This window comes from Heterodontus francisci, chromosome 2, assembly GCF_036365525.1.
Source record: "Heterodontus francisci isolate sHetFra1 chromosome 2, sHetFra1.hap1, whole genome shotgun sequence".
Classification (NCBI taxonomy): domain Eukaryota; kingdom Metazoa; phylum Chordata; class Chondrichthyes; order Heterodontiformes; family Heterodontidae; genus Heterodontus; species Heterodontus francisci.
The window spans coordinates 19,385,769-19,399,344 of NC_090372.1; the positions used below are offsets into that span (position 1 = coordinate 19,385,769).

The 13,576-nt window shown below is 42.5% G+C and overlaps 1 protein-coding gene across 2 annotated transcripts in view; it reads left to right on the top strand.

Moving 5' to 3' along the window:
* Window positions 1-13,576, top strand: part of exoc2 (exocyst complex component 2) — a 332,668-nt gene that overhangs the window by 241,814 nt on the left and 77,278 nt on the right. For both annotated transcript variants that reach the window (XM_068055321.1, XM_068055329.1), the window contains exon 23: window positions 10,304-10,445. In XM_068055321.1, the coding sequence (XP_067911422.1) occupies window positions 10,304-10,445 (142 nt within the window). The remainder of the gene's footprint in view (window positions 1-10,303; window positions 10,446-13,576) is intronic.

A 13,576-nucleotide genomic window follows, 5' to 3' on the forward strand; every position in this document is an offset into this window, starting at 1 on the left:
ATAAATATAAGTAGTTGTCGCTGTGATTAGGAAGTGCAAACACTGTTGTAAAGTAGGCACATGCAGCAGCCAATTTGTACAAAAGACCAAAATAGATATAAGGGAGTGTACCAGTTAATATGCTATGTTTACAAGGTGGATGTTGGCATTCCTGGTCCTCTTCAAACAGTTCCATGGAACTTTTAACTTGCACCTTAATTTAATCCCCACTGTGTTCCTGGGGACAGAGTTCCAGGATTTTGACCCAGCGATAGTGAAGGAATGATGATATGGTTCCAAGTCAGAATAGTATGTGGCTTGGAGGGGAACTTGCAGGCCGTGGTGTTCCCATACTGCCCTTGTTCTAGGTGTCAGAGGTCACAGGTTTGGAAGGAGCTGTTGAAGCGGTTTTCTGGAGCTGCTGCAGCGCATCTTGTAGATGGGACAGACTGCTGCCACTGTGCGTCGGTGGGAGAGGGAATGAATGTTTACTGTATTGAATGGGGTGCCAATCAAGTGGGCTGGTTTGTCTTGAGCTTCTTGAATGTTGTTTTTTTTAAAGAGATACAGCACTGAAACAGGCCCTTCGGCCCACCGAGGATGTGCCGACCATCAACCACCCATTTATACTAATCCTACTCTCATTCCATATTCCTACCACATCCCCACCTGTCCCTATATTTCCCTACCATCTACCTACACTAGGGGCAATTTATAATGGCCAATTTACCTATCAACCTGCAAGTCTTTGGCGTGTGGGAGGAAACCGGAGCACCCGGAGGAAACCCACGCAGACACAGGGAGAACTTGCAAACTCCGCACAGGCAGTACCCAGAATTGAACCCGGGTCGCTGGAGCTGTGAGGCTGCGGTGCTAACCACTGTGCCGCCCCTTATTTGGATGCACACATTCAGGCAAGTGGAGAGTATTCCATCAAACTCCTGATTTGTGCCCAAGCCTGAATGCTGTCCATGTTTTGCATGGACTGCTTCAGTATCTGCAGAGGTAATGAACACTGTGCAATCATCAGCGAACATCCCCACTTCTGATCCTATGTTGGAAGGAAGGTCGTTGATGAAGCAGCTGAAGATGGTTGGGCCTAGGACACTACCCTGAGGAACTCCTGCAGTGATGTCCTGGAGCTGAGAGGATTGGCTTCCTACAACCGCAGTCATCTTCCTTTGTACTAGGTTTGACTCAAACCTATGGAGAGTTTTCCCCCAATTTTTATTTTTATTTAGAGATACAGCACTGAAACAGGCCCTTCGGCCCACCGAGTCTGTGCCGACCAACAACCACCCATTTATACTAACCCTACAGTAATCCCATATTCCCTATCACCTCCCAACACTAGGGGCAATTTACAACAGCCAATTTACCTATCACCTGCAAGTCTTTTGGATGTGGGAGGAAACCGGAGCACCCGGCGAAAACCCACGCAGACACAGGGAGAACTTGCAAACTCCACACAGGTAGTACCCAGAATCGAACCCGGGTCCCTGGAGCTGTGAGGCTGCGGTGCTAGCCTCTGCGCCACTGTGCCGCCCACATTGATTTCAATTTTGCTAGGGCTCCTTGGTGCCAAACTGGATAAAATGTTACCTTAATGGTAAGGTCAGTCATGCTCACCTCAGCTCTGGAATTCAATTATTTTGTCCATGTTTGGACCAAGGCTGTAATGAGGTCTGGGGCTGAGAGGCCTTGGTAGAACCTAAACTGAGCATCAAGTGAACAGATTATTGCTGAGTAAGTGCTGCTTGATAGCACAGTCAAAGATATCTTCCATCACTTTGCTGATGATTGAGAGTAGGCTGATGGGCCATAATTGGCCAGATTGGATCTGCCCTGCTTTTTGTGGACAGGGTATACCTGTGCAATTTTCCGCATTGTTGTGTAGATACCAATATTGTAGCTGCGCTGGGACAGCTTGGCGAAGGGCATGGCTAGTTCTGGAGAACAAGTCTTCAGTATTGCAGCTGGGTGTTTTCAGGGCCGTAGCCTTTTCTGTATCCAGTGCCTTCAGTTGTTTCTTGATATGACATGGAGTATATTGAATTGGCTGAAGATTGGCATCTATGATGGTGGGCACTTCAGGAGGAGGCCAAGATCAATCATCCACTCAGCACTGCCGGCTGAAGATTGTTGCAAATGCTTCAGCCTTGTCTTTTGAGGATGGGGGTGTTCATGGAGCCTCCTCCTCTGGTTGTTTAATTGTCTACCACCATTGATGACTGGATGTGGCAGGACTGCAGGGTTTTGATTTGATCTGATTTGGAATCACTTGGTTCTCTCTACAACATGCTACACTGCTGTTTAGCATGCATGTAGTCCTGTGTTGTAGCTTCACTAGGTTGGTAGTCATTTCTAGGTTCTTTAATACTTCAATAATATTGGTGGACAACATGCTCTCCTCCTCTCCCTTATTGAACCAGGTTTGATCCCCTGGCTTGATGGTAATTGTAGCATGAGGGATAGGCCGGGCCACGAGGTTACAGATTGTGGTTGAATACACTTCTGCTGCTAATGGCCCATAGCGCCTCATGGATGCCCAGTTTTGAACTGCCAGATCTGTTCCGAGTCTATCCCATTTAACACAGTGGTAGTGTCATACAACATGGTTGAAAGTGTCCTCATTGTGAAGTTGGGACTTTGTCTCCATAAGGACTGTGTGGTGATCACGACTACCAGTAATGTCATGGGCAGATGCATCTGCGACGAGTAGATTGGTGAGGGCGAGCTGAAGTAGGTTTCTCCCTCTTGGTGGTTTTTGCACTGCCTGCCGCAGGCCCAGTATGACAGGTATTTCCTTCAGGACTCAGCCAAGTTGGTCAGTAGTGGTGCTGCTGAGCCACTCTTGGTGATGGACTTTGAAATCCTCCACCCAGAGTACATCTGTGGCTTTGCTACCTTCAGTACTGGTATTCAACATGGAGGGCAAGAGGTGGTAATCAGCAGGAAGTTTCCTTGCGCATGTTTGAGCAGATGCCATGAAACCTCATGAGGTCCAGAGACAATGTTGAGGACACCCAGAGCTACTCCCTCCTGATTGTAAACCACTGTGCCACCAATTCTGGTGGGTCTTCCTGCCAGTGTGGCACAACATACCCAGGGATGGTGGTGACGGAGTCAGGGACATTGGCTGAAAGGTATGATTCAGTGAGTATATCTATGTCAGACTGTTACTTGACTAGTCAGTAGGACAGCTCTCCCAATTTTAGCACACGTCCCCAGACGTTAGTGAGGAGGAGTGACTGAGCAGTGTGTGCCTTTGTCAAAAGAACAAAAAGAACAAAGAACATTACAGCACAGGAACAGGCCATTCGGCCCTCCAAGCCTGCGTCGATCTTGATGCCTGCCTAAACTAACACCTTCTGCACTTCCGGGGCACATATCCCTCTATTCCCTTCCTATTCATGTATTTGTCAAGATGTCTCTTAAACGTCGCTATCGTTTCTGCTTCCACCACCTACCCTGGCAGCAAGTTCCAGGCACTCACCACCCTCTGTGTAAAAAAAAAAACTTGCCTCGCACATCCCCTCTTAACTTTGCCCCTCGCACCTTAAACCTATGTCCCCTAGTAACTGACTCTTCCACCCTGGGAAAAAGCTTCTGACTATAAACTCTGTTCATGCCTCTCATAACTTTGTAAACCTCTATCATCTCACCCCTCCACCTCCGTCGTTCCAGTGAAAACAATCCGCGTTTTTCCAACCTCTCCTCATAGCTAATGCCCTCCAGACCAGGCAACATCCTGGTAAACCTCCTCTCCAAAGCCTCCACATCCTTCTGGTAGTGTGGCGGCCAGAATTGCACACAATATCCTAAGTGTGGCCTAACTAAGGTTCTGTACAGCTGCAGCATAACTTGCCAATTATTATACTCTATGCCCCGACCGATGAAGGCAAGCATGCCGTATGCCTTCTTGACTACCTTATCCACCTGCGTTGCCACTTTCAGTGACCTGTGGACCTGTACGCCCAGATCTCTCTGCCTGTCAATACTCGTAAGGGTTCTGCCATTTACTTTATACTTCCAATTGTCATTGCTGGTGCTTAGGTCGATGCTAGGTAGTCTGTCCAGTTTTAACCTTAAACCTTTCTGTTGCAATTTGATGCAACTGAGTGGCTTACTAGGCCATGTCAGAGGACAGTTAAGAGTCACTCACATTGCTGTGCATGTAGATACACATCTAGGCCGCACCAGGCAAAGAAGGCAGATTTCCTTCCCTGAACGACATTTGTGAACCGGATGGGTTCTATGTCAATCTGATATTTTCATGATCATTATTTATGAAACTAGCATTTTATTTCATTTTTTTAATTAATTAATTGAATTTAAATTCCCTTATCTGCTATGCTTGTTTATTAGCGTTAATGTTATAAGGGATAGTGGGACACAGTTCTTTGGTTTTATTCATTCATATATTTCATCTAAAATGAACCACTTTGTTAGCTTCCCATTGGTCTGTCTCACTCGATTGTTTCATAAGTCTGCCTTCCAATTGCCAGAAGTGTATGCAAGGGTATGCGCATGATCACAGAGTTCAGTCTGCACTTTGAGGCATCTTATTGTTCCTGTCCGAGTAGCTAGATAATGAGCTGTAAAGGTAAGGGATATAGGATACACTTGAGTGACTAGGAATGCTGAACCCAGGAAATTATCTAGTTGAGTCCCAAAATAATAGTGTATAATCTGTCTATTCCCAGGCTTCTACCTATGTCTGTGAGTTATGCAAATGGTCAGAAGTAGGTATAATGTTTCCCTCTTTACATTTGTTCGTTGGTGTTGTCTTCTTCCTAGAAGGTTGCCTGCCATGGGTCTCCACCTCTGTCTGTCCTGTGTTGCCTTATGCATTCCACATAGATCAACTGCATCCAGTCTATTATATCGATCATCCATTTTCTTCTCTGCTTTCCTCTCCTACGTTTTCCGTCAGTCTTTCCTTTCAATAATTGTCTCTGCCTACCTTCTGCTCTAATGATGACTGAAATATTCTATCTTTCTCTCTTTGATGTAATGCACTAATTTCCTCTGTTCTCCAAACATTTTCAGCACTTCCTCATTAGTCTTTGTCTGTGTAAGATATGCAGAACATCCTCCTAGATGTCCACATCTCGAATGCATTCAGCTTATCCATAGTCTCTTTTGCGTGTTGACCGTGTCTCCGAGGCATATAACACAGATGACAAAATGTAACACCTCAGCATTCTTTTCCTAAGATTCAGGTTCAGTTTCTTAGATAACACGTGCTTCATTCTGACAAAGCTGGTCTTGACTATCTCCATTCTCACAATCACATCTCCCATCATCTGTGATAATCTGCCCAAGGTATGTGAACCTTTTCATTTGTTCCAGGGCTTGTCCATTTACTTCAGTTTTTGCTTCCGAGATCAGGTCTCTGCTAATTACCATCGTCTTGGTGGTCTTCACATTCGTTCTTAATTCATGTTCCACTCTCTTTGCTTTCACTTTGTTCACAATTTCCTGTAGTGTCTCTTCTGACTCTGCAATCAGTGCAGTGTCATCTGCGTATCTCAAGTTGTTGACATTCAACCCAATGTTGCAACCTGGTAGATCTTCTGTGTCCCTGAAGACAGTTTCATTGTACAGGTTGAGCAGTTTTTGGGACATAACACATCCCTGGCACACTCCTCTTTTGATTGGGAAGCTGTTATCAAATCTCATCACTGCTGATTGATTCTAATATAGATTCTGAAATACTGCTTTATCATTTCTGTCAATTTCTAGTTTTTTTTACACTCTCCATTATTTTCTCATGGTAGACTCTATCAAATGCCTCTCATAGTCTATAAAGCATACATACACAGGTTTTTGCACCTCCAGGAATCCTTCAATGACCACTCTCAAGTTAAAGATGCCCTCTCTTGTTCCTTTCTTTGATTTGAATCCTGTCATCTGTCTCTCCTTCTATAGACTGGTCATTTATTTCCAAAATGATGATTAGAATAATTTTCATCACATGGCTCATGAGGCTTATTGTCCTGTGCTCTAAACACTAGGGCTTTTGGTTTTTTTGGGAGCTTAATGAACACTGCCTGCAAAAGATCCTCAGGTATATATTCCTGTTCTGTAAATTGTATTGCAGATGTCTGTCAGTATCCCAATGTTAACATCATTCAGGGCTTTTGTTCTGTTGGTATCTCATCGATTCCAGGTGCTTTCTTTGCTTTCATCTTTTTGATCGCTGCACTGACTTCTGTCTCTATTATCTCTGGTCCTTCTTTATATTTAAGTGAATATAATTATTGTTTGTGTTTTGTTAAATTACGAATTGAAAGAATTTCTATATATTACTAACAGTTTCTAATATTAGGTTGTTAAATAAGGATGCTCACTTTCATTCTAGTGTGATGTTCGATTAATATATACACACTCCATTAATGAATGGTTGGGAAAAGCATTTTTCAAAGGTCTCAATGATGCAGAAATTCATTTCTTGGTTAATTTTAGTGTAAAAGTTGACCTGAGTCAAAAGTGTATTGAATTAATCATTTAGTATATTGGAATCCATAGTTCTCTCTTTAATATCATTGGTTGCAGACTAAGAACTGGAAAGTGGAATTAGGCTGGATTGCACTTTATCAGTTGACAGAGTCATGATGGGACAAATGGCTTCCTTCCGTGCCGTATATTTTCTGTGTTTCTATTTGACAAGATCGAGGTGTACACCATTAAAAACTGAAAAATAAGAGGCAGATAGGCGTGTTAATATGATGAGATGAAGTAGCAGAGGGACGAATATAGATTTTTTAAAAAAAGCAAACCGACATGTTTGCTTTCTTCCCTGTCCTTTCTCAATTATATTAATATGCTGGCCTTTCACTTTTTCATTTTGAAGACGGGTACGCGTTATCATCTGCCTGTGCTCTCCACAGATACTGACTGACCTGCTTTGTTTCCTACTAATGTGTGTCACTTTCCAATTATTTGGCAGAAACCATCCATTTCTACATTTGCTAGTCAGAGTAGAAATAGCAGGATATGTTGGATGAATACGTGGCTGAAGAGATGGTGTGAGGGGGAGGGTTTTAGATTATTGGGACATTGGGACAAGTTCTGGGGGAGGTGGGACCAGTACAAACTGGATGGGTTACACCTGGGCAGGACTGGGACTGATGTCCTAGGGGTAGTATTTGCTTGAGTGGTTGGGGAGGATTTAAACTAAAATGGCAGGGGGATGGGAACCTTTGCAAGGAGTCAGAGGAGGGGGGATCAAAGACCAGAACAAAAGACAGTAAGGGGAATAAGAAAAGTGATAGGCAGAGAAATTGAGGGCCAGAATCAAACGGGACCACAATGAAAAATAGTGGGAAGGGGACAAGTAATGCTAACAAGACAAGCCTTAAGGCTTTGTGCCTTAACGTGTGGAGCATTCACGATAAAGTGGATGAATTAATTGCGCAAATAGATGTAAATGGGTATGATACAGTCGGGATTACAGAGACATGGCTGCAAGGTGACCAGAGATGGGAAATGAACATCCAGGGGTAGTCAGTATTTAGGAAGGACAGACAAAAAGCAAAAGGCGGTAAAGTTGCATTGCGGGTTAAAGAGGAAATTAATGCAATAGTGAGGAAAGATATTAGCTCTGATGTGGAATCTGTGTGGGTAGAGCTGAGGAACACTAAGGGGCAAAAAATGTTATTGGGGGTTGTATATAGACCCCCAAACTATAGTGGTGATGTTGCGAATGGCATTAAACAGGAAATTAGAGACGCATGCAATGAAGAAACATCTGTAATTATGGGTGACTTTAATCTGCATATAGATTGGGCAAATCAAATCAATCACAATACTGTAGAGGAGGAATTCTTGGAGTGTATAACGGGATGGTTTTCTGGACCAATACATTGAGGAGCTAACTAGCGAACAGGCCATCCTAGATTGGGTATTATGTAATGAGAGAGGAATAATTGACAATCTAGTGGTGCAAGACCCCTTGGGGATGAGCGACCATGATATGATAGAATTTTTCATCAAGATGGAGAGTGATATAGTTGATTCTGAGACAAGGGTCCTGAATCTTCGTAAAGGAAACAACGAAGGTATGAGGCGTGAGTTGGCCATGACTGATTGGGAAACGTTACTTAAAGGGAGGACGGTGGATAGGCAATGGCAAAGCTTTAAAAAGTGCATGGATGAACTGCAACAATTGTTTATCCCTGTCTGGCACAAAAGTAAAACTGGACAGATAGCCAAACCATGGCTTACAAGGGAAATTAGAGATAGCATTAGATCCAAGGAAGAGGCATATAAATTTGCCAGAAATAAACAACAGACCTGAGGATTGGGAGCAGTTTAGAATTCAGCAAAGGAGGACCAAGGGATTGATTAAGAAGGGGAAAATAGAGTACGAGAGCAAACTTGCGGGGAACTGACTGCAAATGTTTTTATAGGTATGTGAAGAGAAAAAGATTGAAGACAAATGTAGGTCCCTTACAGTCAGAAACAGGGGAATTTATTATGGGGAACAAAGAAATGGCTGACCAACTAAATGCATACTTTGATTCTGTCTTCACAAAGGAGGACACAAATATCATACCAGAAATGTTGGGGAACACAGGGCTTAGTGAGAGAGAGGAACTGAAGGAAATCAGTATTAGTAGAGAACTAGTGTTGGGGAAATTGATGAGATTGAAGGCCAGTAAATGCCCAGGGCCTGATGGTATGCATCCCAGAGTACTTAAGGATGTGGCCCTGGAAATAGTGGATGCATTGGTAGTCATCTTCCAAGATTCTATAGACTGTGGAACATTCCTACAGATTGGAGGGGAGCTAATGTAACCCCACTATTTAAAAAGGGAGGTAGAGAGAAAGTAGGGAATTATAGACCAGTCAGCCTGACGTCGGTAGTGGGGGAAATTCTAGAGTCCATTATCAAAGATTTTATAGCAGAGCACTTGGAAAACAGTGGTAGAGTCGGCATGGATTTACGAAAGGGAAATCGTGCTTAACAAATCTACTAGAATTCTTCAAGGGTGTAACTAGTAGAGTTGATGAGGGGAAGTCAGTGGGTGTGGTTTATTTGGACTTTCAGAAGGCTTTCGACAAAGTCCCATGTAAGAGATTAGCGTGTAAAATTAAAGTGCATGGGATTGGGGGTAGTGTATTGCGATGGATAGAAAATTGGTTGGCAGACAGGAAACAAAGAGTAGGGATAAATGGGTCTTTTTCTGAATGGCAGGCAGTGACTAATGGGATACCGCAGGGATCGGTGCTAGGAGCCCAGCTATTTACAATATATATTAATGATTTAGATGAGGGAACTAAATGTAATATCTCCAAATTTGCATATGACATAAAACCGGGCGAGAGGGTGAGTTGTGAGGAGGATGCAGAGCGGCTTCAGGGTGATTTGGACAAGTTGAGTGAGTGGGCTAATGCATGGCAGATGCAGTATAATGTGGATAAATGTGAGTTTATCCACTTTGGTAGCAAAAACAGGAAGGCAGATTATTATCTGAACGGCTATAAACTGAGGGAGGGGAATATGCAGTGAGACCTGAGTGTTGTCGTAAACCAGTCACTGAAGGTAAGCATGCAGATGCAACAGGCGGTAAAAAAAGCAAACGCTATGTTGACCTTCATAGCGAGAGGATTCGAGTACAGGAGCAGGGAAGACTTCCTGCAATTATACAGGGTGAGGCCACACCTGGAAAATTGTGTGCAGTTTTGGTCTCCTTATCTGAGGAAGGTTGTTCTTGCTATATAGGGAGTGCAGCAAAGGTTTACCAGACTGATTCCTGGGATGGCGGGACTGACGTATGAGGAGAGATTGAGTCGGTTAGGATTATATTCGCTGGAGTTCAGAAGAGTGAGGGGGGATGTCATAGAAACCTATAAATTCTAACAGGACTTGTCAAGGTAGATGCAGGAAGAATGTTCCCGATGGTGGGGGAGTCCAGAACCAGGGGTCATAGTCTCAGGATATGGGGTAAACCTTTCAGGACTGAGAGGAGGAGAAATTTCTTCACCCAGAGAGTGGTGAGCCTGTGGAATTCGCTACCACAGAAAGCAGTTGAGGCCAAAACATTGAATGTTTTCAAGAAAGAATTAGATATAGCTCTTGGGTCTAAAGGGATCAAAAGGTATGGGGCGAAAGCGGGAACAGGTTACTGAGTTGGATGATCAGCCATGATCATAATGAATGGTGGAGCAGGCTCGAAGGGCCGAATGGCCGACTCCTGCTCCTATTTTCTATGTTTCTATATTTTCTATGTTTCTAATTTTCCATGTTTCTAATTTTCCATGTTTTATTATTCTTTGGAAGACCTTCTGACCTCATCCAATTTCATATTTGTAGGTTAGCGTTGATGCAGTGAAGCACTTGGATCAGAGGCTTTTTGAAACGTACATTGAACTAAAAGCTGATCCAGTTGTTGGCTCTCTGGAGCCTGGGATATATGCTGGTTATTTTGATTGGAAAGACTGTCTTGCACCAACAGGTATGTTGTATTCTTCCCTCATTCTGCAGCTGTAAAAACTGATATATTTCAAGTCTCAGTAAAATGCCTACCTTTAATTAATTTTTCTTCAGTATATTACAAAGGTAGTGCAGAAAGGATTGCTGCGCAAAAGATTGTTTCTGCATGTTCATGTAAAGTATCTTTTGTGCTTGGTGTAATACCTCTTAAGAAAGCCTGGAAATTACTGCATTGTAGACCATATCACCAAACAAGTGTTTACAATTTGTAAAGTTTCTCTGTTAACTATTGCAAACATTAACCCAGTTTAAAGTAAATTTAAAATGGCGGGCACAGAAGTGTAAGAATGTGTTAAGTATTCATCCATCAATAACATCAGTCGTCTCTAGGCTGTAAGTTTGTTGCACATGTCATAATTACTTTTGTAAAATATAATTTCAAATATGCTAATGTTCTTGTAAATATATAAGATTACAGAGGACAAAACCAACCGTTTGGTTCTTCCAATTGATATGGACCTGCTTTTCCGGATCAGTGTTTCATCTTGCTCTAAGATTGTGTGTGTTTTCTTTTCCCCTTACCCTTTCTCCTGAATTTATAATTTATCCATTCCACAGACTAATTCTGTACTCTTGTTTGGCAGATTGGTCTTTAGTCTTAAAACACTTGGAGAAGTTGAACCTTTTGTATCATTCAGCTTGTGACTACTTCTGTTTATATTTCCAGTAAATGTTTGAGTGATCTTTAAAGAAAGGATGACATTCAGTTTTCAGCAAAGTAATAATTTAATTTCATAGACTAGCTTGCAGATTTATAAAAGCAACAGATGCTGAAGGTCAAATAATTGATTGTGGACCATCAAGTAACCTTCTATATTCATAAGATTGAAGAGAAGAATAATTCCTAAACTCTTAAAACTTTTCCAATGTTTCTACCACATTTTGCTCCCAGCTGTCATGTGTGTGGTGTCATTCAGAGGCTGAACATAAACTGCTTCTTTGCCAGCAGGCAAACTGTCAGCACTTCTCCAGGAAGCTTCAATGCAGTTTGACTCATGTCAATTTTGAACTTGCTGAATACCTCAACAGTACAGCAATTATTGAAATTTTGGTTCTGGTTGTTATGGAATACTTCTTGATTGGTTCTCCTTTTCCTCTTAATCGCTCAGGGGTTCATCAGTTTCTAATTTCAGTAAGTTTAAAAGGGATCTGGCCCATGTGGATTGGAATCAAAAATTGATAGATAAAACTGTAATTGAACAGTGGGAGTTTTTCAAAGAGGAGGTGGTTTGGTTTCGCAGTAGATACATTCTCACAAGGCGGGGAAAGATGGGAATCCAGAGCTAGAGACCCCATGGATGACTAAAGATTTATGTATGGGTTAGAGTTTCCATGTCAAGCATAATTGGTGATCCGGGCACAAATTACACCCAAAGTATCAGCAGTTTTTAGTTTTTTCCCTTCAAAATTCCACTCAAACTCATTTCCAAATTGCTGATTGCAAAATCTGCCAAACCCAGCACAAGCAGTGTTTTAAAATGTAATTTAAAAAAAAGTTTTTGCTTTAAAAATGTTCCTTGATATATTTAATAGTGATGACTTAGTGCAGTTTGGTTCAGACAGCTGAAAATGGGTTTATCACAAAAAAACGCATCATTAATCAGAGTCTCAATCCACCACCTGTGAGTAACCGATTTAAAAATACTGAAAATACATTTTTAAATATATGCAGAACCATTTGCTAGTTATATTGGGGTACAGCGATCAATTTCTTAGTAATTTAAAAAAATACATTCAGAAACTTTTAAAAAGTGCCCTTTAGTATCATTGCACACGAAAGAACCAGTTCAATTTTTAGAGCCAACGAGCGCTATGAGTGGAAACCCCCAATGGTGTTTAATTCATTGGCAGGGGGGTGGCGGTGGTGGGTGTTTATGGGGCTGGCTTCTAACGCAATGCTTTTTAAACTAGCACAAGAGATCACAAAACTCAATTTAGCTGAACATAATTTGCGCTTGAAATTCCCCAGTGTTTTACAGATTACACCGATTTGGGGCAAATTGGACCAAAAAATACAGTGCAGCCGAGGGGTAACTGTATCCCATATAAATTAAAATGAAATAGCAAAAGGAGGCTTATGACAAACGTAAAGTTCCTAATGCAGTAGAAAACGAAGCTGAATGCAGAAAGCTCCCAGAAGATTTAAAAAAAAAATAAAAGTGGCAAAGGAGAAGTATGAGAATAGATTAGCGGCTGATTTAAAGGGAATTCAAAAGTTTTTTTTAAACATACTAATATGTTTATATTATGCGAGGGTAGTCAAAGGAAAGTTGGAGCCGATTAGGGACCAAAAGGGAAATCGTCTTGTGGAGGCAGAGGGGTTGACTGAGGTGTTAAATGAGTACTTTGCATCTGTCTTCACTAGCAATAAGGATGCTGCCAGTGCCGCAGTACAGGCAGTGGTAGGAGCTGGCCCTCTGTTGGGCACAACATTTCTGCAGTTACTGATTTGCTCAACCGCATCCTCACATCTGCATTTGTCCTAGTACCCAGCAAAACCATTACTCTGTCTTACCCTGGCCGTTCCCCGGTACGGCCCTCATCTCTGCTCCCTTAAGTCCATGGAATGTAGACTTGAAAGGATATGGCAGACAACTGGTTGAGCCATTCACTGCCAGATCTGACTGGACCACGTAAAACACTATCGGGTCCTGCTTTTGTCTGCTGACATTGCTCACTTCCAGAATCATCCTGGAATGCAAAGGTAACCTCTGACTACTTTTCTGTACTACAAACAATCTTCTTAAACCCCTCTCCCCTGTCCTGTACACCTTCACTTCCAAATATAAGTGCGAGGTGCTCATGTACTTTGTCACTAAGATCGAGACCATCTGATCAGCTGCCTCTGCAGCATCCCTCCCTTCCACCAGCCCACCAGGCCAAATTTCCACTCATGTTGCACCCTGCCCTAGCCATGAACTCGCATCTTTCTCTAGTTTCCTATCCTCATCCCCTCTCTGAGCTCATCTTGTCCATGAGACCCCACCTCCTGCTCCATCAATTCTATTCCCATTGAACTGCTGACCACCCAACGTCTGCTCCTGGTCCCCATGTTAGCTGATATTGTTAATGATTTTCTCTCTTCAAAAAACC